Source organism: Cupressus sempervirens, chromosome 5 (genome assembly GCF_028749045.1).
Source record: "Cupressus sempervirens isolate cs-2001-9-10 chromosome 5, ASM2874904v1, whole genome shotgun sequence".
Taxonomy (NCBI): Eukaryota; Viridiplantae; Streptophyta; class Pinopsida; order Cupressales; family Cupressaceae; genus Cupressus; species Cupressus sempervirens.
In genome coordinates, this window is record NC_143122.1 from 1,017,177,974 (window position 1) to 1,017,204,065 (window position 26,092).

General features: G+C 38.5%; 1 protein-coding gene across 1 annotated transcript in view; it reads right to left on the bottom strand.

Annotated features, from left to right (window-relative positions):
* The window catches only part of CLPB4 (casein lytic proteinase B4), a 178,444-nt gene that overhangs the window by 39,801 nt on the left and 112,551 nt on the right, over positions 1-26,092 (bottom strand). Inside the window, exon 6 of the mRNA XM_089833293.1 lies at positions 6,189-6,339. Within this exon, the coding sequence (XP_089689419.1) occupies positions 6,189-6,339 (151 nt within the window). The remainder of the gene's footprint in view (positions 1-6,188; positions 6,340-26,092) is intronic.

Here is a 26,092-nt window from a genome sequence, read left to right on the forward strand (position 1 = left end):
CCCCGCGGACTTGAAGTCCCGCGGGAAGAAAGCCCCGCGGACTAAGAGTCCCGCGGGCCCCGCGGACTAGAAGTCCCGCGGGAAGAAAGTCCCGCGGACTAGAAGTCCCGCGGGAAGAAAGTCCCGTGGACTAAGAGTCCCGCGGGCCCCGCGGACTAGAAGTCCCGCGGGAAGGAAGGCCCCGTGGACTTAAAACCCCGCAGATCCGCAGACGGAAAACTTCCACGGCAGTAGCAAGGTAAAACAACCGCGATTTATCTTCTCTCAGACAGTTTGGGTGGGCATGTTGAAGAATTTGGTGAAGAATTTGACCAGCAGAAGGCCGCAGGTGATGCAGAGTCAGAGGTTCAGTACTTATAAAGAAAAAAAAAAGAAAAAAAAAAAAAAACGACGACAAAATCAAGTTGTTCAGAATGAGTGATGGATGATGCCAAAGGGAAGGGGACACATCCGTGGTTGCCAGAAAGAGTGCAGAATTGGCAGATAATAACAGAAATGGTGTGTTCCGTGCATTTTTGTGTAGGTTTCGAAGTGCTAATTTGGTCTTGGCGGCGAGGGGCGCTGCCCCTCGACCCCGCCCTGTACTGCGACAGGGAGCGCACCCGGGGCGCTGCCCCAGGACCCCGCGAGGGCGCTGCCCCTCGACCCCGCCGGGGGTGTTGCCCCCTGGACCCCCAGTCGTGGCGGATATCAGTCGTGGGAGTCTGACTAGTTGAGAAGAGTTGAAGTTGCTGCAGGCACGGACTTTCTATGTACCAGAGGTAGTGGGAGAAGGTGTTGGCTGTGAGGCTGTCTAGGCGGATGCGTAGAGAGCTCGGGAGGAGCTGATCATCCGGTTGGAGGCAGTGCAGCGACACTTGGCTTGGGGTACCGAGGAATTGAAAACAGAGAAAGCAGCACAGGTGGCTATCAAGGGCAGCTTGAGGAGACAGTATTGTGTTAGCAGAGGCTACAGATGTAACGGGATGAATGTGGAAGTGATGTGATAGAAGCAGATTTCTCTTGTTGTAGTCACTTTGTTAATGTATTTTGTTTGTTAATTTGTCTCAGATATTTTGTCAGTCGTCAGGAGACGACTTTTCTTTTTGGGGGGGATGGTGTTAGCCGACTAGATGGGTCCGGCGGTGTTTCGGTATTCCGTAGCCGACGGTCCGGCGGTGTTTCGGTATTCCGTAGCCGACGGTCCGGCGGTAAATAGTTTGTAACGGATAGAATAATTGTGGCCGACAGACTCCTTCGGGAAGGTTCGGGAGTAGTATTTATATCCCGTTTGGGATCATTGTAAATCATCATTCACTTACTATTGCGAATATTATGCTACTGTTCTGCTGTTACTTTCTGTATGCGTTCATTCTCTTTATCTTTACGCTAAACATGCTGAGTTATCACCAATAGTAACTTCACCGTTAACTTTCTCGGTCAAGAAATCTAGAGTTTCCTTGTATCCCGTTATATGCCTGGAGGATGCACTATCTATCACCCATGCCTTATTTGAGATTTCATTAGAAAAGGAGGAATACAATACACAATTCTCTGGATCATAAGTTCTTCACTAACAACATTTGTGCAATTTGCTTGTTGTTTGGAGTTTTCTAGAGAATTGGACCTATAGTGTCCAAATTTTTCACATTTGAAACATTTTACTTTTGATAGGTCTTTCTTGGGCTTGCCATTCTTCTTATTTCCTTTATTTTTCTTGAAATGCTTTTTCTTGCCTTTATAAGAGTTGGCATTAAGAACGTGAAGTTCTTCATCTTCCACTTTAGGTTTTCCTCCTTTCTTTAGTTTTCTTGATTCTTCCTGAAGACAATCATTCTTAAGTCTGTTAAAATCCGGAAGCTAATCTCTAGCACTTATTCCCTGTGCAAATGTTTCCCATGATTCTGGCAGTCCATCTATGGCCATGAGCGTTAATTCGGTGTCATTTATGATGGTTCCTATGCTGGATAATTCATCTCTAATACCAGCGACTCTTAGAAAATAAGAGTTTATTGATTCTCCTTTCTTTATTTGGATGTGATTTAGTTGTCTCTTTAGTGCAAGGACCCTCATTGCATGATTTACTTCAAATGCATTTCGTAATGCATTCATCATATCATAGGCAATCTAGTGTTTTCTAAGCATAGGTAAAATATCATTCTTAACTCCATCCAAGATGATCTGAATGGCTTTCCTATTTCCATTGGTCCATATGGATTTGTGAGGTTCAACAGGTGGCTATTTGGATGCTCCATCAACAAACTGTCTAACATTATTTTCTTCGAGAATCATCAGGATTCTGAATTTCCATGCTTCAAAATGTTCCTTTCCATCGAATCTATCCTCAAGCCTGATTTTATATGCCATTGGAAATGAAGAATAACTACTGGATATAATCAGGTCTGATAATAGAAAATCTGCAGAGCCCTAGATCTGATGACAGGGCTCTGATACCATGTAATGATCTGCAGATTCTTATAACAAGATCTGAGATTAAGATCAAAGTTAGGTGAGACTCAAAGTTAACCCTGATCTAAAACTGATATTCAGGTCAGAATAATACTGAATATTAATATGACTGTAATTCTGGATTAATAGCAAACTGGAGTGTAGAAAATACTGCAAGGAACCCGTGTGGTTATCTATACTTGTAGACCACACTATAGATTGTTGTGTGTCCTACAAACTGCATACAAGACCCATCTTTATATCCTCATTAGAGGGTATGTCCCTTAAGGGACATAACCCTTGACATACATCTATTAGTTTAATGTCTCTAAGTCGGCGACTAGTAATTGGTAATAAGTCTTAACTAAAGTTTAGTTAAATGCCAAACTAACCAATCTCATCCTGATCACCGGCACCTGTATAGAGATTATAAATAATACAAATGTCATTCATTAGAGAATATAAGAAGAATAAGGCACGATCTGCACCTATAGACCTGTAGGTTATTCGGGTTACTTTCTTAACAAGGACAGATTCGGGTTCGTGGGTTCAGGCAAAAAAAAAAAATTCCCATTTGGGTTCGTGGGTGGGTTCGTGAATGTGTATATATATATATATATACAAGAGAAACATGCATAGTTGCAAAACAAAGTCATTTCGCAGTATGAATAATTGATAATTGATCGTTGATCAATGCCAAATGTCAACAATATACATTAAATACTCGTTCATTAATCTATCTTCATGATTGTAAAGAAGATCATACATTGAATTACTAAATTGCAAATGAAATTGTAAAACATAGACTAGTTCATTAAATAATAAAGTTTGAAACATAATGATAGATGACAAGTGTTTAATACTTTATCAATGATCTAGTATCAAATGCCCTTCAAGAGTCAAATGGATCATCAAAAATGAGTGATCAATGGCTTCATTCCTGGCTGCAACTATATCTAGATCCTCATCATTGGAACCCAAACTGGTTCCACTAGTCCCAAATGCTGCTATATCATCCTCCTCAACATGAGAGATTAGATGAGTCAAATGTTTTTTATTAGGTTCATTTTAGAGTTACATAAAAAAAATTTAAAAAGAGAACACTCTTTAAAGTTGTTTTATTTCACATTTTGGACCCTACTGCCCTAGGTCCCCCCGGGTTCACCGTGGGTTCATTGTGGGTTCGCCTAGATTCGCTCCAGCAATGACTGGGGTGAACCCACAGTCCAAAATAAGGACCCTACCTGGATCCGCAGCGAACCCAGACACAAATCCGGACCTACGCGAACCCGGACCTGAATCCGGGCAACAGGGGACGAATCTGGCTTCTTAGATTAATAAGGAAATATTTAATATTTCCCAACTTAAGGAATTAAATAAATTGATATTATAATGTAATATTGTAATTTCTTTATAATAGAAAAACTATAATAATGAGCCGATTTCCTAGACAAACAAATTTATATGTTGTTTTAATAAAAAGAGGCTAAATTAAAATAATAAAATAATATATAGGTGATATTATAATCACTTTTAATAAAGTTTCAAAATTATTTTATTATTAGAAGGGGCAAATGAAACCCTAATTCAAAATTAGTGATAGAACTGAAAGTAAAAGTGATTTTGGCTTTCATGTTGGGCATTCAGATATCAAAATTCCAACCTACAAGTTTGTGGATAGCTTCACGTTTGGAGCTTACATCCTTCTGAAGGGCTCAAGGACGAAAATCCTTGTTTCCTGCCACTTTTGGATATCCACCCAGAGCTGGCAAAATAGTTGTTTGCTTCAAATTTCAGAATTTTGGTGATAAGTATTAAAAATTTGAAGGAAATCTTGATAGTTTGAATGGTAGAAATGGGATAGAAACTGAAATCCAGAATCGTCGCACTCAGATTAGATTGGTTTTAGAAAGCTGGGAATTTGCCTGGCATTTGTAGGTTAGTTGTACAACAGCAAGAGTCTGCGATTTGCAAAAGGGGAATTCGAGTTTGACAAGGAAATAATTCAGACTGAGATTTTAGAGCAGATCGACCATCATTGATCAGCATAACACCAGTGCTAGGGTAAATCAAGATGGCCGGACAAGTTTCTAGGATGGGAAGCCATTGGGCCTCAATTTTGGAACGGCAGGGGGATAGAGAGGAGATAGTGGGGCAGTGAGGGGTTCTGTATACTATACATATAGAACTTGAAATACTAGTTATGAAATGATGTTCCAGTATAACTTACTAAATTGAAATACTTGAACATAGCAAAATTACAACACAAACTAGAACCATTGAACATTCAACATAGTAACATAGCCATACCCAATAGTAACATTCAAGAAACCAAAATTCAAATAGAAGTTCAAGTACCCATCCCAGTGCTGGCGTGGTTGTGGAATGGCGGTGGTGGGGGTACTGGGTACTCCAAGTACCTGGTGCGAGGTTGTCTCAGAGATAGGTACTTCGAGGTTTAGAGGAGGGTGTGAGTCCCTGGGTTTCACTGTCATCTACAGAAGATCAGAGGTGTTAGCTTCTCTTCAGCCTTTTACCAGCTGTACACTTCTCCTGGGTTGACATCAGCATTTGGGGTCCGTCTGAAGCACATTTTTAATGCAGAATTAGTGTTGTATAGTACCAGATCTGCTGTATATATTTCACCATTACCTGGTACAATTTCCTGTAGCAATTGGTGCCAATTAATATATAGATAGTTTGATTTCAGATGAGTAATTTCAGTTGCAGCTCTTTATTCAGAATTTCAGTATTAGTAGTTGTCAATTTTTATTTTGCATCATCATTTTAAAAAAATTGGAAAACTATTCAAAAACCCAAAAAAATTCAGAAGAGAGGGAAAACAAATACCTTCGCTGGTCAAAGTCTTGTTTGAGGGAAAAAAGAATTCAGATTTTTTCAGAGAAAAGCCTAGACAGCATCTTTCATTCTTCCAACATTGATTAGGGATTTATGGGTTACCTTAACTCTAAAATGACTGAGTTAAATGCGCCTTTTCAAAATGGTTCTATTGCTCTATTTTAAATTGACCTCTTTTTCTGTTCTTACATCTCCCTTCTCCTATTCTTCTGTCTATTGTCATATATAATATTAATTTTCGACCTGGAATCTCTGCTGTCCTTTTGGTATAAAACTGCAATTCTGTAGACTCTAGGATCAAACAGAACCAACACAAAATAAATGTTTGGTGTAAGTAAAAAATTTATACAAATGTGTGAATCACAAGGAACTAATAATAATGATCAGAGGTCAGCAGGTAGAAAGTCTGAAAACCCTCGTATAAAATTTCAGAAATTCTAGTAAATGATACAATCTCTTCTTTCTAATAATCATCAAGTCTCTTAGAAAGATATTGATATGTAAAAAATTTATACAAATGTGTGAATCACAAGGAACTAATAATAATGATCAGAGGTCAGCAGGTAGAAAGTCTGAAAACCCTCGTACAAAATTCCAGAAATTCTAGTAAATGATACAATCTCTTCTTTCTAATAATCATCAAGTCTCTTAGAAAGATATTGATTCTTGTTATTGTCAGCTAGCTCATTCTTCCACCTAAGTATTCAATACCTCAAGCATAGACTGCATTTAAGGAAGATACTTCTGCCACTAACATCATATGCCCAGGCCAGAATATTTTAATAAAATCCATGTCATATATCACGCTGCATGCAACAAACAATCATACACAACCTCAAAGAATCATATTGGCATTCAAAAAGCAAAAACATGAGAATATACCACTCAATTATAGCACCCACCTGCGCCAACAACTGTATGAATCTCATCAATAAACAGAATGACCTGTCCATTTGATGCTGTAACTTCTTTTAAAACTGCCTTCAATCGCTCTTCAAATTCTCCACGGAATTTAGCTCCAGCAATAAGTGCACCCATGTCTAATGAGATCAGCTGCAAATAATATGCTTCAAGTTAATTTCTAATCCTACGATCCTGATAGCATCAGAAAACTAAAATCCATGTGAATCATAAGCAATAAAATCTAAACTTGTGTTGTAATTAGATGATTTACAAATATTTTTAATAGTGAAATAAAAATCTCTCCAAAGATTTATATACTCAATAGCAAGCAATCAAGAAGGTAAGAGTGTTTAGCATAATATATCAGCTCCCACGGAGCAATTAAAATTAACATCCAGGGAACAAGGAACTACATCAAATTTTTAAATAGTACATGACCTAATCAAAGAGGTCTAACCAGCCAACAGTGTACGAAAAAACACTATTAAAATGCACATTTTCCACCAGAGTACAATCTAGATCCTCTCTATCAGGTCCCTTGGAACAGCCAAAGGTTCCTTTGTATTCTTAGATTGCTGTTTAATCTTTCCCTGTGTGCCGGTTGAATCTGTGGTCTCCACCTGTCTTATAAGCCACTGACATGTGCTCATAAGCTTTTCTACTTGAAAAGGATAAGACTCTTCCACAATCAGAAGCTAGTCAAGGGAGATGAGAAGTGAAGAGTCCAAGAAGAGGATATTGTATTTGTGTTTCCTCTTTCCCCGCCCACTTATATGTCAATCTGAATAAATCCGGTCTAGAAGCTCCTATACCTTTACTCGCCTATTTCTATCAGCTGCAACTTGCAAAACATTTATTACATCATTGAACATGGTTCTCATTTATTCTACCTAGATTAACCGAGTCTCACCATCATTATCAACATTAGAATCACTCTTCCAAAGGCTATAATTTTCCTGGTATTTGATCCATCCTCGTCAATTTCAACATCATCCTCATCTGTATAATGTTGGACACTATCCAAAACAAGAGCAAGCTTGGGGAAATTCCTGCATTCAAAAGATAATCATGCTAAATGATCATATGTCATTTGTTGAGAAATTTTCTCTACCCTTAGGTAACTAACTTTCACATCTTAGCTGCACAATACCACAGAATAAAATTGACTTGACTAATGCAGTTGGTAAGCACTCTTCATCTGAGCTGACACAAATCATACGTTCTTTCCATTGAAACCACCAAACTTCAATGGACATGACGAATCACTTATTTCTATAACAAATGGGCACATACCTTTCACAACTGAGGAAAACAAACAAAAAAACAAGCCAAGAGCCAGATATTGCATTTTTTCGCAAGAGAAAGGTTGCCTTCTAAATACAAATTTCTAAGTTACCAGATTCTCTCCTTCAACCCACAAAGTCTGGTTCGATTCTGTACACAGTCTGGTCCTTGTCAAATTCTCCACAAATTGTCTTGCAGTGCTACGAATTTGCTGCAAATTCTGTCAGAGGAACCTGGGCAGAATTTGCAACAAATTTTAAAGAATTTTCTTCCCAATGACCGAACCTGGCCTGAATTCGGTCTCAAAATAGTTTTTTTAGAGTTTCATAAAGTGTTTTTTTTTTTTGCCTAATTTGGTGGATTTGATCCTGCCAACCTTAAAGTGACCACTAAAAAAACCGAAAAAGATTGTTTATATGTCCTTTATGCATTTGTGAATGAAAATGAAAACTTGTTTATAGAGGAAATCCAAATTGACGATTATAGAGGAATTTCTTGTAAAAATGTATATCTTTGAATCCAGGGCTTAAAATTTGAATCCCAACTTTTGTTCTAGCCTAGTTAAAAATACTCTAACCAATACAAAATAAAAATTCAGATAACTGCACTTATCATTTGACAATTCCTTTCATTCTCAAATTGTCCCCTTGATATGGAAATATGTTCCATGCATGTGACAAGCAAGTGTATCATGTTGTATGTATGGCTAAACGATGCAATTAATATCTTATGAACTGAAACATAGATATGGTGGTGTATTTTGTTATGTTGTTTTACTATTAGTATAGTGATGTATGGTCTTATTTATTGTCGCATATATATACATGCATACATATATTAAAAAAGCATATGTTTTTGTACGGATGAACCCAAAATGAATGCAAACCCAACCCCAAAAATAGTTGGACAAATTTCGAACCCGAATCTCAACCCTGCATCCATACCGGAATTGGAACCGGCAACTTAGACAAATTTGATCAAATTTCCAAAAAAAATCATATCATTGTGGTTCATAGATTGATTAGGTTTTAAATCTGAAATAAAATTGCAGTACTCTGATTTCCATACATTAGCATGTAACCTTAGATCTTGACTTAGTTTTCATATAATCAAATAAAAAATCTAAGGGCTGGTTGTTGCAGGTTTTACTATGGAGAAGAGAGGCTGAACTACCAGTCTCACTAAGGCCAAAAAAAGGAAAAAAAGGATCTACCCACCAAAGGAAGATGTCTTAACAATGCAATGGTTGTCAATGTAGAAATGATGAGGATAAAGCACCAGGAAAGGAATTCAAGGCAAAGACATATACCTAAGAAGAAATCCAAAATCAACATCAAGGGCAAGAGTCAAGACAAGAACAATTCGAAGAGAAGATACCAAAAAAAAACGAAGAAAATGACTTGCAAGAAGATGAAGCAATTGAAGATTATGAGCCATCACAATTGAAGGTTTAATCAGTATTTCTCATCATCCAAGTGGATATTTACCAAGTCTATAGGCTGAGCATGCTAGCCATTTCCTCAACCAATGGGAACGTGCCAAGTGTCCTAGTGGAAGAGCTTCACCATACTGTGTCTACATTTATTGAATCTGCCAAAAAAGAAAAGAGATGAAGAAAAGAACGTTCTCAAGGATGACATGGTGTAAATACAAGTTGCGTCATCTTTTTGATCTATTAAATGGTAGTTTCTACAAAAATAAAAAAATCTTCTACAAGCTTCTAACTAACCCCTCTTTTCATTGGCCCACAAAATATTGTGATTATTTTATTGGCCCATTTGATGGTGCATCTTATCTAGTGGTTAAGCCTAACCTATTTTCTTATTGGCCCATGAAGGCAATGTAATTTTCTAACTGGCCCACATGGTGGTGCCTAATTGTTATTGGGTGGACATTTAATATTTGCGCTATGGTTATGGAAACCCTAATTAGGGCTTTTGTGGATTAATCTGAGGCATTGATTCTAATTTAATCTTGGTTGAAATCTCAACCGGCTCCAAGGCTTCAAATTGTAATCTTCGACCAGAATATCATCCAATGATAAGACTTCTCTAATGTTCTTGTTTTTTAGGAGTTTTATGTTTTTCTGATTTTTTTTGGAATTTTTGATACTGCTAATGCTGAAATGAATGACTACATTGATGCAATACTGAAAACAAACAATTTTAAACTCTTAATAGGTGAAACTGAAACAACATTTCACAGAAATCATACCAGGCTTAGGAATGACAGTATGATAATTTGTGAAAGCCAAATGACAATCACCCAACAATGAGTCCATGCTACACCCAAATGAAGGTGGTGTCAGATCCTAGAATGAATTCACCAGCATTGTAACATGCCTGTTACAATTGCTAGAACCCCAATTTGTATTGTGCAAGCCCGGTCTGTTGATGCCACCAATTCTGGACTGAGATGGATCGGCATATGCCTGATCTGTCATAAGTGGTGTCAATTTCTGATGCAACTCGACCAGCTCTGGGAATACATTAGGTGACTGAGATTCCACCCGATCTGTATTACCAGTAAGTGTAACTGTTCTTCTGTTGAAATGAGGTCTGGCTGAAAGTGATCATTTTAAAGTTCTGGACTGTAGCGTTCCAGCCTCCTGCACTAATGTCTAATAGTGCTCAGTGTGTGTGGCTTCACACCATGACTGGAGGACTACCTGTGATTTATCTCTGAATCGCTATAAGGCCTGTGATCTGAATTATGGGCTTTTTGACTGCTGAAAGTGGTTTGATCTGCACTTTTTCTGGACTGTGGTACTGATTCCTCCTTTATTCCCTTCAATATGATGATCTCCCAATTCTGATTGCTCTGTTCTTTGCTGCAAACAATTTCTGAGATCGACCTGTGTGTGTGCAATCCTAGAGGTGAGGTTTTCATCTCAGCTGTAAGGAGGTGACGTCCCTGTAGCCTATGGAAAAGGCTTGAACCTATGGCTGCCAGGAATGAATTTTCTAATCAAACCATAATAATGGAATTAATGCCGAGACTTCCTTTTAATTTCTTCTCATCAAAGTTAAACCTAATAAGGTTTTTCCCTCCACTGTGCAGTTTGAATAATAATAAATTAATTCTCCTCCAGGCTCGTACTCCAAGGTGAAATAATTAACTGTTTTATTGCCCTTTTATTAACAACTAATAAGTTGTTGGCTAGGTGATGAAGCCCCATGGGCCTTATTTAAGTTATAAAAAGTAGCTTATTTAAGTTATAATATCACTGTAAATTTATTATAATGCTAAGTGATTATTATACCACTTAATTATTATTTAATCAAATCAACATAGGAAATATTTTAATATGTCCTATTTTATTCATCAAATATTCAAATGAGCTCAGAACGAAACCAATTGAAACCACCTGACTGTGGATGATGCCTAAACTATCTGAACAAAATGGCAGTCTTCTCCTAAAATCTAGGGATGCTTCTAAAAAGTAGAAGATAGAGCCAACCACAATGAAACTGAGCCCAACTGACTCTCATCAATTATGTGCATCTCTGGAACATCAGCCAGTGAATTGGGAGTTCCTCCTAAAAATCGGAAACAAGTCAAACATCTCCAAATTGTCCCAATGGTCTTCAGATACCTCCTAGACAGCTTGTTGCTAAAAATTTTGTAAGCCACCATAACCACAGCTTACAAAATAGGAACTTTAGGCAATGGTGTAGTGAGATAAATCTCTCCTCTCAGCAATATGGGAGGCTGCTGGCTGGTGGTTCTATGTGCTACAGGACCAATTGGGTATGCAAGAAAACTGCTGATCCTGGCTCAGTCGGATGCTACCTTTGCTGCTGGTACTGGCTATGCACTTGGCTATACTCATTATGACTCAATATGAAAGGGGTATTGGACAGGGTGCTTACCGTAGGTGACTACAACAAAGACCTAACTGGAATTAACTGAATCAATTCCTCTTTCTTCAAGAATGATTTTATATTGCCAACTACTACTTGCAATTAAACAAAAGGAATTTATTGCTATAGTAAAACCAGTTGCTTAAGTATTAACGTAACAACCTCAAGACAGCAGTTGTATCTTGACTTGTGTGGTTGATAGTAAGAACCCAAAGTCTCCTACAAGCAATCTTCTTGGAACAAAGGGCGAATAGCTAACAAAGCTCAAAGTCTTTGTTCAACTACCCAGATATGAAATAATATACTAAGGAATGAAGCTGAAAGTCTTCAAACCCTTAGTGCTTGCAGCCACTAACAAACTAGATTAATCTCGTTTAAGAAAGCTCAAAGTCTTCCAAAAACAACATCAAATACTCAAATGCTTCTAAAGAGAGAAATGACAAAGATGAATTAATCAATGTAATGTAAGAAACATGATCAATTACAGGTATCCCAACACAAAGTTCGGGAAAAACTTGCTCCTTTATTCACTACAGAGATTTATAACTAGAAATACAAAGCCTTCTAGTCACAAGCCTAACCTTTTATTATACAGCAAAAGATGATCATTTACAATGAACTCCCTCCTTTATATAGGAAAAATGAAGAGAGAAAGGTGGAGGGAAAAGTGGAACAACCTCAACCACCCATACTTATCCTAACTAACTACTTTGACTTTATTCAAAGTTGCATGCCTAATGCAATTACAACTTAACTACATGTGCTGATTATACATGTACATGAAATCCTGTATTTACAACATGAGTGCTCTTTACATGCAATCTTCCTACAACTATTCTACTTAAAGCATATAAAAATATGATTTGGAGTTTTCACATGGTATCATCCAGCTCTCCAAATTTCCCTAGGCGCACAACTGTAGTTTCCGGTTCTCCAATGTGTTGTAAGATCATGGTAACTTTCCTGAGTATGCTTGTTTCCCTAGATATTTCCTTGTTATAAACTTCCATTTGATTATGCAGATTCTTCAATGAACATTTATAGATTGCAAACGTGTCAAGCACACTGATGTTGAAGTCATCCACTTCAAGCTATAGGCAAATGGCTTTTGCAAACTTTGTAAGAATTTCCTTAGTTACCGGATTCGTGCCCTAGAGGCCGGATCCGGATTCGCGTCCGATTCGTGCCTGGATTCGTGCAGATCCGAGCAGGATCCTTGTTTTACACAGTGGATTCGTCCGGATTCATGGCCCACGAATCCTGACGAATCCACTGTGTAAAACAAGGCTCCTGCCTGGATCTGCATGAATCCAGGCACGAATCCTCAATGATCCAGTGTGAATCCTCAAGGATCGACAGGTTTAAGTGAGTCTAAGTTATTTAATATGACTTTTTTAAATATATTTTTTTGCTTTCTAGTGCTAAAATGACCTTTTTATGCATTATATATACTAATAAATGAGAGAAATAAATAAATATATATATATATCTATATATATATATCTATATATATATATATATATATATATATATATATATATCTGTTACTAGTTGGGGCTTGGGCAAGATCAGTAATATATATATATATATATATATATATATATATATATATATATATATATATATCTGTTACTAGTTGGGGCTTGGGCAAGATCAGTAATATATATATATATATATATTCACGAATCCTAATCGGGAAAAAAAAAAAATCACGAATCCACGGATCCAATTCACGTGCCCGAATCGGATTCGTATCCCGAATCAGTAACTAAGAGAATTTCTTGTTGACTATTTTTCGTTGTCCTCAATGATGAACTCGCATGACAACTCTTTGAAAGCTTCTTTGATTTTATTTTCTTGAGTAGATACCATGAGTATTGTTGCCTTTATCTCTTCTATGAGTTTTGAAGAACTCATTTCTTGTTTTCCATCACATGTATGAAATTAGGGTACATTTCAATGAATGTGATGACATAATACTCACACAGGACGTCTAAATCAACTTATATCATAATGTTCCAAGCACCAAGATCCCCGTCCAGCAACTCAAATCAATGATTGAGTGATTTTAACATGTTATCCAATTCAGCAAAGACTTCTCTTTCTTTTTGCAACTCTGGTATACTTCTTGAATCACTTGCATTCCCTCTTTTTCAATATTGCTGCTCCATTCATCAATAGTATATGCCTTCCGCTTCTCTCTTTCTATAAATACAACTGAAACAAGTTCACTGCCTGTAAAATACCTCTTCATCTCTTCAATGACTCCCAACAAATGTGCATTCTCTTCTTTGAGTTTCATTTTCTTTTCTCCACAGTGCATCATTCTTTTGAGAAAGAAAGCTAACTGCCTCATGTGCATCCTGTTGATAACTCGGTCTTGTTTGCTTACCAAGTTCAACCCTTTTGATTCTATAATCAGCAAGTTGCATGTCTTCAGTAGATTTCTCCACAAGAGGTTCAACCACTTCAACTTACTTGATGTGATATTCATCAACCACCACTCGAGAAACAGTCTTAGCTTTCTTATTGCAACCCTTGGTTTGCTCACTTCTCTGTCATCTTCTTCAAGTGGAATTTGTTCCTTCTTTCTCTTATGTGTGACAGGGCTCAACCATGGAGGAAGATTGAAAGAAGATGCGCTGACTAAAGTAGTAGTTACCATAGTTAACTCAAAATTACTTTGTATAATAGTAGTAATATAGTTGATGTCTCTGTCTGAATGGTCGTAGGAGGAGGACTGCTATGTGTAACCTCAGTCATGAATTGCTCAAGCTGAGCTCAAGTTACATCAAGTAATGTTGTAGACCAAACAGTGGCAGAATTAATTAACAAGGAATATGCATCAAACACATTCTCAAAATCACACTGATCTCTTTGTGTTTCTAGCACTAGTGCAGTTGAGGATACAAGCAACACCAATATAATAGTCACAGAATCTTCAAAAGATGGATGCTCAATGGAGAATGCATCCACAGCAACACCTAAAGGCGAATCATGACATTCATTTGATACTAGAGCCGAATCCGGAAGAGAAGTTGCAGCGAGAACTTCAAGAGGACATGAAGCAAGAAGTGATGACTCCTTTGATTTCCTTGAAGTGGGAGAATACTCATAAATCAAGCAAACAAGGACATATTTAGGGTTTCTCTCCAACAACAATTTCTTAAGGCAAACACAAATAGCACGAATGAATGGATCAACATTGATTGAGAACATGTATACAACAACTTGGTTATCCCTATTCTTCACAAAACAGTAAAAAAGTGTAAAAGATCTCGTAGTAAAAAGAGGGTTGCAAATACTTTTCCTGCTAACCCGTGGTATGATGAGGACTGCAAGGCAGCCAAGAGATCTTTGAAAGGCAAGTATACAAACAAAGAGGACAAGAAGAAATATACATGATTGGTTCAGCCAAAGAAAAGAGATTATGTAAATGCAAGACAAGAGGAGTTATTAGCCCTAAGCAAACACAATGCCAAAGACTTTTGGAAAGAACTATAGCAAAGGAAAGAACAAAACAAAAATAGTATCACTGCTGCTCATAGGTTAGAATACGCGAAGTTAATTTATGAGCGTATTGAGGAGAAAGAACCACCTCCCGTGATGACCTCTTCTTCTGAGCTCTTCACAATAGAGGACATCAAACTTGGAATAAAAAAGTTAGCAAATGGCTAGGCAAGTGACATAGAGGGGCTGCAAGCTGAATTTTTTTAATGGGGAGTTGATCTCCTAGCTCCTCACATAATAACGATCTTTAACAAGGTCATTCGGGATGGCTTTTTGGATGATTGGACCACTAGTGTGCATTGTCAGTAAAACTATAATATAGGCGATTGGATTAGTTAGTGTCCAAAAGGTTGCATGACGGTTGAGTCACCATTTCGGGAGATATATGTACATCGTCCGAATGGACTTATGAAGCATTATGGTACTCGTGATCGTATATCTGCTTGTATGAATAAAGCACTATTGTGTTCTATGTTATATTCTAGTCTCTTAAGGCAATAACTACCCATTTACCCTATACGGTAATCATTTGGCGTCATTGCTAACCTAGTATAAAAGATGTGTTATGAAGATTAATGCCAAATTTGCTCAATAAAGATCGAAATAAAATAAAATAAAAGGATGATGTACACACAGTACGGGAAGCATTAATTCTCACATAACAGGCAGAACGAAGGCAGAAGTTTCAATAGCTCGTCGTCGAGCACCGAAGTGGTGAAGGAGCACGGACCGACAGAGTGCATTCACCTAGCAAACCGAGGAGTGCCGACGACTTGCTTGACGAGACACGGCAAAGATTGAATTCGGTGGAAGAGACAAGGGAGGAGTTTCTAAACTTGTATATGCCAAAGGTAGAGAATCAAGGCCGAAGAGAAGGAATCTGCACGACTCGAGGTGTCTGTTGATGCGAGTTTTGTATCACTTACATAACATATTAGCAATTGAATATTCGATATGGGATATCAAACATGCAACCCTTCTCTTGAAAAGTTAATGCTCATGAGACATGAGTATAACTCCAATGTTCCTTACACCGTTAGATACTCGCTCAGTTTTATCGATGTGATTTGTTGATAATCACGTAGGCGGCCTTACGTTATTCATTCAAGGATGACTTTGACTTTGGTGGAATGAAGGTGATGGTGACTCGGTTTGTGAAATGTGCGGAGGCAGATAATGTTGATGGTGGTGATGATGGAGGGTGTGTTTGCCAATGATGATGTTGATGGGAAAGAGATTGGTGGTGGAAGGTGAATGGATGTACTCTGATATTTGACTAACTTCCCTAACTTCCTTCTCTAAACTTCAACTACCCAGCTACTCACTATTCTACTCCTACTCCTATGAATGGAAGGTTGGCAAATGGACGGGGATCAAGCCTAATGAGAGCTGACCAGCGGCCTCACTTCCACAGGTGCAATGATTCAAAGGAGTAATAAACTAGTTTACCACACAAAGCTTCCCAACCAGCCGCTAGGATGCTAATGGTCTAGTATTGATCCCTATCAAACATTTACCAATGCTACCATACAACTATCCGTCTACTTTATTCTCACTTAAACAACTTGAAATGAAATTTGCTTCAACAACTTGAAAGGAAATCTAAGTAAGTGGAAGTAGAAAACATGCAATAATACCCAATGTTCTTAATCAACATGCAAATTGCAACCGTGAAAAAGAGAGCAATTTTGGTATTATCTTTGCAACAATTTCTCCAACACTTTACAAATGAGAGCAAATGGCCTTATATAGGGGCCAGAAATACAATGGACGGTGGAGATCAAAACAAGATCAACGATCCAGATTGGATCCTAAAAACTCTAATTAGGGTTGCCACCCCATCGGCCAATGAGAAGACGCCACCTCATCAATGGACCAATGAAAAAGTGCAAAAAGTGGCAACCAATGAAAAGGCGCCAAAATGGTGGACAATCAGAAATAGACACTTGTCCTATTCTAGAAGAAAGAGAAATTGCCACTTGGGCTTACATCAAATGATCTTCTAATATAAATCTTCCTTTTTATTTCATTTTCTTCGCTAAGGCAATGAGCTTAGCTAGTCTTTCGTTAACTTCTTCCATAGGACAAGGTGTGTGCTTCGCCCTGAGTTCTGCTGATTTCACCATGCCGCTTGCTGCTTGTAGTACCCTTTCATGGTCCTTCACAAATCCAATAAAAGCATTGAGAGAGGAAAGGGTGCCCAAATGCCTCTTCTTGATTGCAACCTTTCCTAACTCATCCAACCTCGATCCAAAATTTGTCTCGTTGATATTCTCTTTTCTGATGTCTTCAAAATCAAGTGACACCCCAACGTCACTCATCATGGTTGAAATAGAAGTGTCAACGCTTGGGCTGTGATGTGCAACTGCCTTTTGTATCCTTTTATGGTACTACCATTGGTATCGGTTATTCGCCTCATTTTCGAGAAGAAAATTGTTTTGAGCATCATATCCTCTTTGTCTTTCTTAGTGTTTGTCTACTTGGGATTCTTACTTGCACTAACATCCTCCATACTTGTCACCCTATTACGGGATGGTAGAGTGGTGGACTAGAAGGCAAGTAGAACCAAGGGAAGCAATCCTTAGACTAGAACGAAAGAAGGATGTCAACTTAAGAACCCCTTTCAACTCTAAATGATTTGAAATTACCTTTACCAATAGCCAAGGGGGATTGTCCTTCCTTTAGTCTGTCCTTCATCCGTATTATGTCCATTGCACCAATATTGGTGTCAGTTATTCGCTTCATTTTCGAGAAGAAGGGTGTTTTGGGCATCATATCCTCTTTGTCTTTCTTAGTGTTTGTCCGCTTGGAATTCTTACTTGCACTAACATCCTCCATACTCGTCGCCCTATTACGGGATGGTAGAGTGGTGGACCAGAAGGCAAGTAGAACCAAGGGAAGCAATCCTTGGACTAGAACGAAAGAAGGATGTCAACTTAAGGACCCCTTACAACTCTAGATGATGAAAATTCAATCGTACAATGACTTTTCGGAATTAGGACAAGACCTCAAGAACTTCAAATCCACTTGCAAATCAGAAATTTATCATGCAATTCACCTCCAAATAAAATTACCCAACCTAGGGCCAAAAATCGCAGCTTCTTGCAAAAATTAGAATTTTATCTTCCACAAAATTCGTCTCCCACAAAATTCGCCCTCCACAAAATTCGGCTCCCACAAATTTCGCCTTACACAAAATTTGCCAAGCAAGAAGAATGCAGATCTGCTCTTGCAAAATCACCAACACCTTGAGAAGGAGAAGTGAGAAATGAGGAGGAAATGGGAGAGAGGCCTCCTCCTATACCCAACTTTCTTACTCCCCCCAAGCTAGCCGACTTGGACGCTGGGAGCAAGAAAAACAATAATTAATGCAAAATTATGGCCCACAATTAAATATTTAGTTAAATATTGATTTTGCCAAAATGAAAATTGCTTTTTAAAATTGCCAATTAGTTCTAAATTGCAAAAGGAAATTAAATGGTGCCTTGGAGATGTTAAATATTTCTATTTAATGAGGATTTAGTAATTAATACGTCATTAAAATTGGGTTTTGGCTAACCAAAAGCCATTTTTCAATATTAAATTACCAATTTCATTAAAGGAAAAAACTTTTCAACGCAATTTTAATCTATTAAAGCCAATTTTTTGCAATTTTTTCTCCAAATTGATTTTGTTATGCTATTCAGAATTTTTTTGACAAAAATAAAATAAATTTGCATCTAGAGCCAAAAATTGATTTTTGCAATTTAGCCTAATTTCTACAAAATTAAAATTTTCACCAAAACAAAATTTGAGATTTTCTAAAGCCAAATTTAACAAAATTTTCATTTTTTTTGAAAATTATCCAAATTTATACAACTATATCCAAATTTTCAAAAGAAAATGTCTAAGCACAAATTTACAAATTTATCCCGCCAAGTTGGAATTAACTTTGAAATTTGTTCGGCCTAAGGATAGAATTGGTGGCTCTGGAAAATCAAGTTAAAAAAATGGGGTGAAAATAAGCTAAGTCTCTCCCATTGGCCCTGAAGGTGTCCAAGGCATGAAATCTTCAAATTTGAACCCTCTGGACCGAAAAATTGCTAAGGCAATCGAAAAAAAGGGGGTCCCCAAAATTTTGGGGCGATGGTGTGAAAACCTCACAACAATGTCAAAGGAGCACGAGCGTGGGGTGAACTCTTCATTCCCAATACACTAGACGAATGGATACAAGTACATGGGCAAACATCGACCCAAAGAATCGATGTCACTTATAAAAGACCTCTTCACACTACAGAGTAATGCGGTTATCTAGAGTAACGTGGTTGTCCAGAGTAATGCAGTTGTGCAGAGTAGTACGGTTGTGCAAAACAGCACGGGTACTCAGAACAACGTGGGTCCATAGAACAACACTAGTACGCAACAAGTAAAACAAATACAGAAGAAGTTAACAATGGCAAGGCCAAAGGAAAAACTACCAAAATTTAATGGCGATGGGACGGTCGATCCAGTTCAACATTGCAAAACGTTTGAAACAATATGGATTGCAAATGACATAATGGACCAAGATGACTAGGTTAAAAAGTTTCCAGCTACCCTACGATGTGTAGCAATCGATTGGTTTTCAAACATCGACCCAAAGAAGCTAACTACATGGGCAGACATCAAGAAGAAATTTACAACAGAGTTCCGACTACTTAGAGATGACAATGAGATCATAGCGGAAATTTATAGTACAAAATAGGGAAACACTGAAATAGGTTGCATACACGCGAGGAGGCTGAAGGAGCTGGTAGGAAAAATGGGCAGCCAACCAATGGACGAGTTGAAGAAAAGATGGTTCGTCGAAGGGCTACGACCAACACTGCGGATAAAGATGAAAATAGTACCTCCAGCATCATACATTGATGCATATCACCATGCGATGGACTTAGAGAGCGAACATAAAACCGGCAAAAAGAAGAAAGACAGATCTTTGAATTCTGAAGACACATCCTCCGAAAGCATCGATGAGAAATCGAGTAAAAAGGTTTGAGCATTACATAAGGATATGCTACGTATGATGAAAGAATTTAAAAACATGAAAAAAAATCCTGGCCAAATTATAGGAGAACTATGGTATACGGATTGCAACGAGGGCCACACAAAGGGCTCTTGTCCTAAGAACCAATTTTATGATATCTGACAGATTGCGGAACATTCCACCAAGGAATGCCCATTCAATATGAAAACAAAAAGACACCAGCAAGTGCTACTAATGCAAGAAGTTTCCACCTCAGGAGCAAGAACAAATACAAACAATGATGCAGCAACCAGAGGAGGACGAAACAACAATCGATGCGCACGAAGCGGCAACAACAATAATAAGGGTCGTAGCCAAAGATAGTATGATCCAACCGAACAGACAATAATACAATGTCGTGCGTACAACCTCTAGGGCCACTTCGCCAGAGACTGTACTACGAAGGGAACACCACAACTGTTGTGTAGATGGTGTGGTCCTGTGGCGCAGGAGCACCCTAGAGTCTTACTTAGATTCTAGTGCATTTTTGGCTTGTAGGTGGTTCTAGCCAACCACCAAGATAATAAGGACTAATCATAAAGTCCCAAGGTTGATTTGGTGTGTGTGTTGAGGTAAGGATGCTTAGAGTTTTTGATTTGTATGCTCAATTAGGCTTTAGAGTCAAAGTCCTAGGGAAGTCAACAAAATGGTCAAAGTTTCACCAAAATCCCAAAATGGAGTAGCACTTGTGTTTTTTATGTTTTTAAGTGCTTTGGGATCCAAGGAGTTGATTTTGGAAAGGGTTATGCAAGTTAAGAGAGATTGCTCAATGAGCAAAATGTTGCAAAATTGCTCATGACAACTTTGCAATTTTGCAAGGTTGTCATGACAACTTTTTCTAAAAACTACAAATTAACTCTACAAGAGTCCTAACCCCAACCTTAGGATCTGAACACAAGGGGTTGGCATATTTAAGGTAGGACAAACCTTATCCCAACAGTTAGTTAATAGATTGTACAGATTAAGGATTCGGAAGAGCAAGAACTGACTGTATTTGCGTAACAAAGCCTTCATCCAATCATACATGGATTGAAAGGACTGAGATTTTCATTTATGTTGTGTACTTATCCATAATAGCAGTGGTTTGGTTGTTTTGTTAGACTGGTTATCATTTTGCTAATTTCTTGTGTTTTGTTGATTCACTGCCTAGTTCACAGCAAGTTCTGTAAATATGGCTCCTACTTGAGTTCTCGTGATTGAACTTCCATGGCCTCTTGGAAGCAAGTAGGAGACTCTGTATATAGTGTAAATATGGATTTTGGAGTCATGGTTTGTAGGGGAACTAATTTTTCCATCAAGCCCTAGGCGAGTGCCGAGGCATTCTAGCTAGGAGTTTGTGCAGAACAAGAACAAGAAGGCTTGCAGGATTGATTGGTTTGTGTCAATCAATGGTAGGAGTGTGAAAGGGCATGTATCTTTGGCAGATGACTACAAGGAGGAGAGAAAAAGAGTTGGATAGACCTTCAAAAAGAAGCCAAGAACCTGGACTGATTCACATGCCCTAGAAACCCTTAAAAATAGGGGTTTGGTGAAAGTCCTGTCCTGCATACGAACACTTTGGGAGGTTAAGACCTAGGAAATCTTGAAGCCTAGGAAGACCTTAGAGAGGATCCCTAACCAAGTTGGGGGTTTGTTTGGAAGAATTTAGAGTTATACCAAGAAATCAGGTTTGAGGGGGCCTAATTGGGGCAAAAAGGCTACAAGGCCTAAAACTAGAAAAGTAAGAACTCGATAGGAAACCTAAGAGGGAATCCATTAGAATGGATCAAAATGGAGTGAAAACAAACAAGGAATAAAGGAGAAACCTATTCCTAGCTCTAAGAGCAAATTGGGAAGGAGAGTGGCTAATTGAGCCCATGAGTGCATAGATTGAAGTTGAGGTATGGTTGATAAAGGGGATAGGGATCCTAGAAATGATCTTTGAGTAGGGTAATGAGAAGTACCCTAACAAGACCAAAGAATGGGTCTTAGGGAGAGCTAGAAGAGCTCTTGTTAGGTAGGTAGGACTCCCCATCAAAGTGGTATCAAAGCCATCGAAAGGCTTCGGCAATGCAAAGTGCATGTCAAAAAGTGAATCCATAGGAGAAAGCACCATGGTGACTGATGCAGAGTTGGCAAGAGATTTAACAAAACAAGAGAAGAACAAGCTTCTTGAGGAAGTTGTGGAAGAGATGAAGAAAAAACTAGAGGAAGTTGCTGAAATTGCAAGCAAGATGAAAGAGCAGTTAGAAGGGGATAAGGACAAGGAAAAAAATCAAGCAGAAGAGGAAAGAGAACCAAAACCAGACCCTCCATTACCAAAGGAACCTTTTCTCAAAGCATTAAAGGCATTAAGTGGCAAAGTACTAGAAGGCATTCCTATCTTTACTGGAAGAATGGATGCAAAATTAGTTATGGAATGGATTGAGGGTATGGAAAATCACATTGGAAGTGATGGAATAACAGAAGCACAAAAGGTGAAGATAGCCAAATCAAGGTTAAGAGGAGAAGCATTAACTTGGTGGAAGTTCTTCCAGGAAGAAAGGGAGAAGGCAAAAAGCCAATAGTCAATTGGAAGACTATGGTGGCTAAGGTAAAAGAAAATTATATGCTAGAGGATTATGACATCCAACTACACAAGAAGAGACAAAATCTCAGACAAAGAGACATAGAAGTGGCTTCCTATACTGAGAAGTTTCAAAAACTAAGCCTTACTAAGTCTAGAGTGCAAGAAAGTGAAAGCATCAAGGTTGCCAGATACCTAAATGGTCTTAGATGGAGTATACTAGACGAGCTAAGTCTCTTTACACTTACTACCCTCCATAGCAAGACTCAAGCACTAAGGGTAGAGGAAGAGGAAGAGAATCTAGAGGTGGACATGGAGAAGGTTCTAGTGGAAGAAGCAATGAGAATAGAGGCCAAGGAGACTCCAAATTCGTTGAACAAGCACATTAACCTAATAATAGAGGTGGTTATGGTAGAGGAAGGAGTTTCCCCAGTGGTGGAAGAGGAAGATCAGGTGGTTTTGGAAGAAGTTCCCACTTTGCTTCCATGAAGTGCTACAATTGTGGGCAGTTGGGTCACCCAGCTTATAAGTGTCCTAACAAGCCATCATCTACACAAGGGAAGAAAAAGATAGCATACGTGCAAGAGGAGGATTGACCTAAACACTCAAAGGTCAGTTTAGATTCAACGAAAGGTGAAAATCTGATGTTGAGAAGGATACTGATCAAAAAACCTACCAACGATGAGCACAAGCAAAGGAGGTCTCTTTTTAGGGTCAAGTGCAAGATATTAGGCAAGGTATGCAAGGTCATAATTGATTTAAGATCAATTGATAATGTCATTTCAGAGGAGATAGTCCAGAAGTTAAAACTCACCAAGATACCCCATGAATGTCCATATAAAGTCACCTGGTTGAATAAGGGGGTTAATGAGCAAGTATGGGTTGCGTTCACTATAGGCAAGTATCAAGATAGAATACTTTGTGATGTGCTACCAATGGATGCGTGTCATTTGTTGCTTGGTAGACCATGGCAATATGACAAGGAGGCAGTACACTATGGCAAGAACAAGTACTCATTCAAGAAGAATGGAGTAACTTATAAGATCCAGTCTTTGATAGAAGAAGATGTAGTGGAGAAGGTAGAATCCAATACACTTTTGATGAGTGGGAAGGAGTTCCTAAAAGATATGAAGAAAGGAGTTGGCTATGCCATACCGGTGAAACCAAGGGAGGCGGCACCTAAAAAATCACCTATGCCAAAAGAGGTGAAACAACTGCTAGATCAGTTCAAAGACATCATTTGTAAAGGTACACCAGCTACACTACCCCCAAAGAGTGCAATTAGCCATCAAATTGATTTTATGCCAGAGGCATCACTGCCGAACAAGGCTACATACAAGATGACACCAGAACAAAACAAAGAGATAGCAAGCCAGATTCAAGAGCTTTTGGATCAAGAACTAATCAAAAAAAGTATAAGCCCATCTGCTGTCCCAATAGTGTTGGCTCCTAAAAAGGGAGGTAAGTGGAGAATGTGTACTGATTCTAAGGCAATAAATAGGATAACTATTAGATAAAGGTATCCTATTCCTAGAATAGAAGATATAATGGATTGCATAGGGAGTGCTAAATACTTCTCCAAGATTGATTTAAAAAGTGGCTACTATCAGATTAGAATGAAAGACGGAGATGAGTGGAAGTCGGCCTTTAAGACCACCGAGGGATTATATGAGTGGCTAGAAATGCCATTTGGGCTTACCAATGCACCTAGTACCTTTATGAGGGTGATGAATGAGGTCCTAAAGGATGATATAGAAGTCTTTGTGGTGGTCTACTTAGATGATATCCTCATCTTTAGTAAAACAAAAGAACACATCAAACATTTAGAACTTGCGTCGAGGAAACTTCAAGAAGAAAAGCTCACCATAAACCTTGAAAAGAGTGAGTTCATGAAACAAGGACCAGTCTACCTAGGGTTTGTAGTATCACAAGGTAACTTGAAGATGGACAAGAGCAAGGTTGAGGCCATTTTAAGTTGGCCTACTCCTAGGACAGGGACTAAAGTCAAAAGTTTTCATGGGTTGGCTCAGTTTTACAGAAAGTTTATAAGGAGATTCAGTGAAATTTGTGCACCAGTCCTTGACACCATAAAAGGAGGACTCAAGACAAAGTTTGTGTGGACCAAGGAAGCCAATGAAGGCTTTGAAAATTTGAAGAAGGAAGTGGCTACCCAACCTATACTGGTGTTGTCAAGCTTTGATAAGTCATTTATAGTGGAATGTGATACTAGTAACATTGCAGTGGGTACAGTCCTAAGCCAAGAAGGCAAGCCAGTGGCATTCTTTAGTGAAAGGTTAAATGAGGCCAAGTCTATGTATTCATCCTATGACTTAGAACCATATGCTTTAGTACAAGCCCTCAAAAAGTGGAGGCATTACCTACTGCCTAAGGAGTTTGTGGTTTTCACTAATAACCAAGCCCTAAGTAACATTAACACTCAAGATAAGTTTGAGGCATATCAAGTGGATGGAACTACTACAATCCTACACCTTCACCATCAAGCACAAGAAGGGAGTCAATAATAAGGTTGCAAATGCACTTAGCAGGAGGTTGCTCACTATTCAGGAAATATAGTTGCAGAGCATTGGAGTTGGGGGATTCAAAGACCTTTACAAAGGAGATGCAGACTTCTCAGAGATCCACAAGGTATGCACTAAATTTGATAATCACTTTCATAGTGAATATGCTGACTACACATTACAAAACAGTTTACTATTTAAGGGCAAGCAATTGTTTGTCCCAACAAGCTCTATGAGGGAGAATCTTATTCAAGAGAAACACAATGGGAGTTTGAGTGGACACTTTGGGTTGAACAAAACCCTAGACTTAGTACAGAGGTTATACTATTGGCCTAAGGTGCAAAAATGTGTGAGGAAATATGTGGAGCAATGTGGAGTGTGTCACAAGGCAAAGGGGACATCAACAAATGCCAGCCATTGCCCATCGCAAATAGGCCTTCAAAGTGCATCAGCATGGACTTTGTAGTAGGGTTACCTAAATTCCAACTGGTTTGGACAGTGTGTTTGTGGTGGTGGATAGGTTCAGTAAGATGAGCCACCTTATCCTATTCGAAACAACACATGATGCCAGTCACATTGCCAACCTTTTCTTCAAGGAGATACTTAGGATACATGGTTTACCCAGGAGCATAGTGGCAAACAAAGATGTGAAGTTCATGGGTCATTTCTGGAAGACCCTTTGGAAGAGCCTAGGAACCAACTTGTCTCATAGTTTTGCCTATCATCCCCAAAAGAATGGCCAGACAAAGGTAGTCAATAGGGTACTTGGTAACTTGTTGAGGTGTTTAACTAAGGAGTATGGACAAGGAGGGAAACAAGTCATTCCTCATGCAGAATTTGCTTATAATGACAGTACAAACAAGACTACTAGGAGAAGTCCATTTCAAGTGGTGTATGGGTTACATCCAAGGGGTGTTCTCGAGCTCAGAGACTTGACAGGTTATGAAGGAATCAGTGGTCATGCTGATGACTTTGCTCAACCAATGAGAGAAGTTAATGAGCAAGTAAAGAAGACACTAATGGAGGCAAATAAAAAGTTGAAACCTAAGAGAGATGAAGGGAAAAGAGACCTACAATTTGAAGTAGAAGATTTAGTGATGGTATTCTTGAACAAGGCTAGATTATAGAAGAGCATACCAAG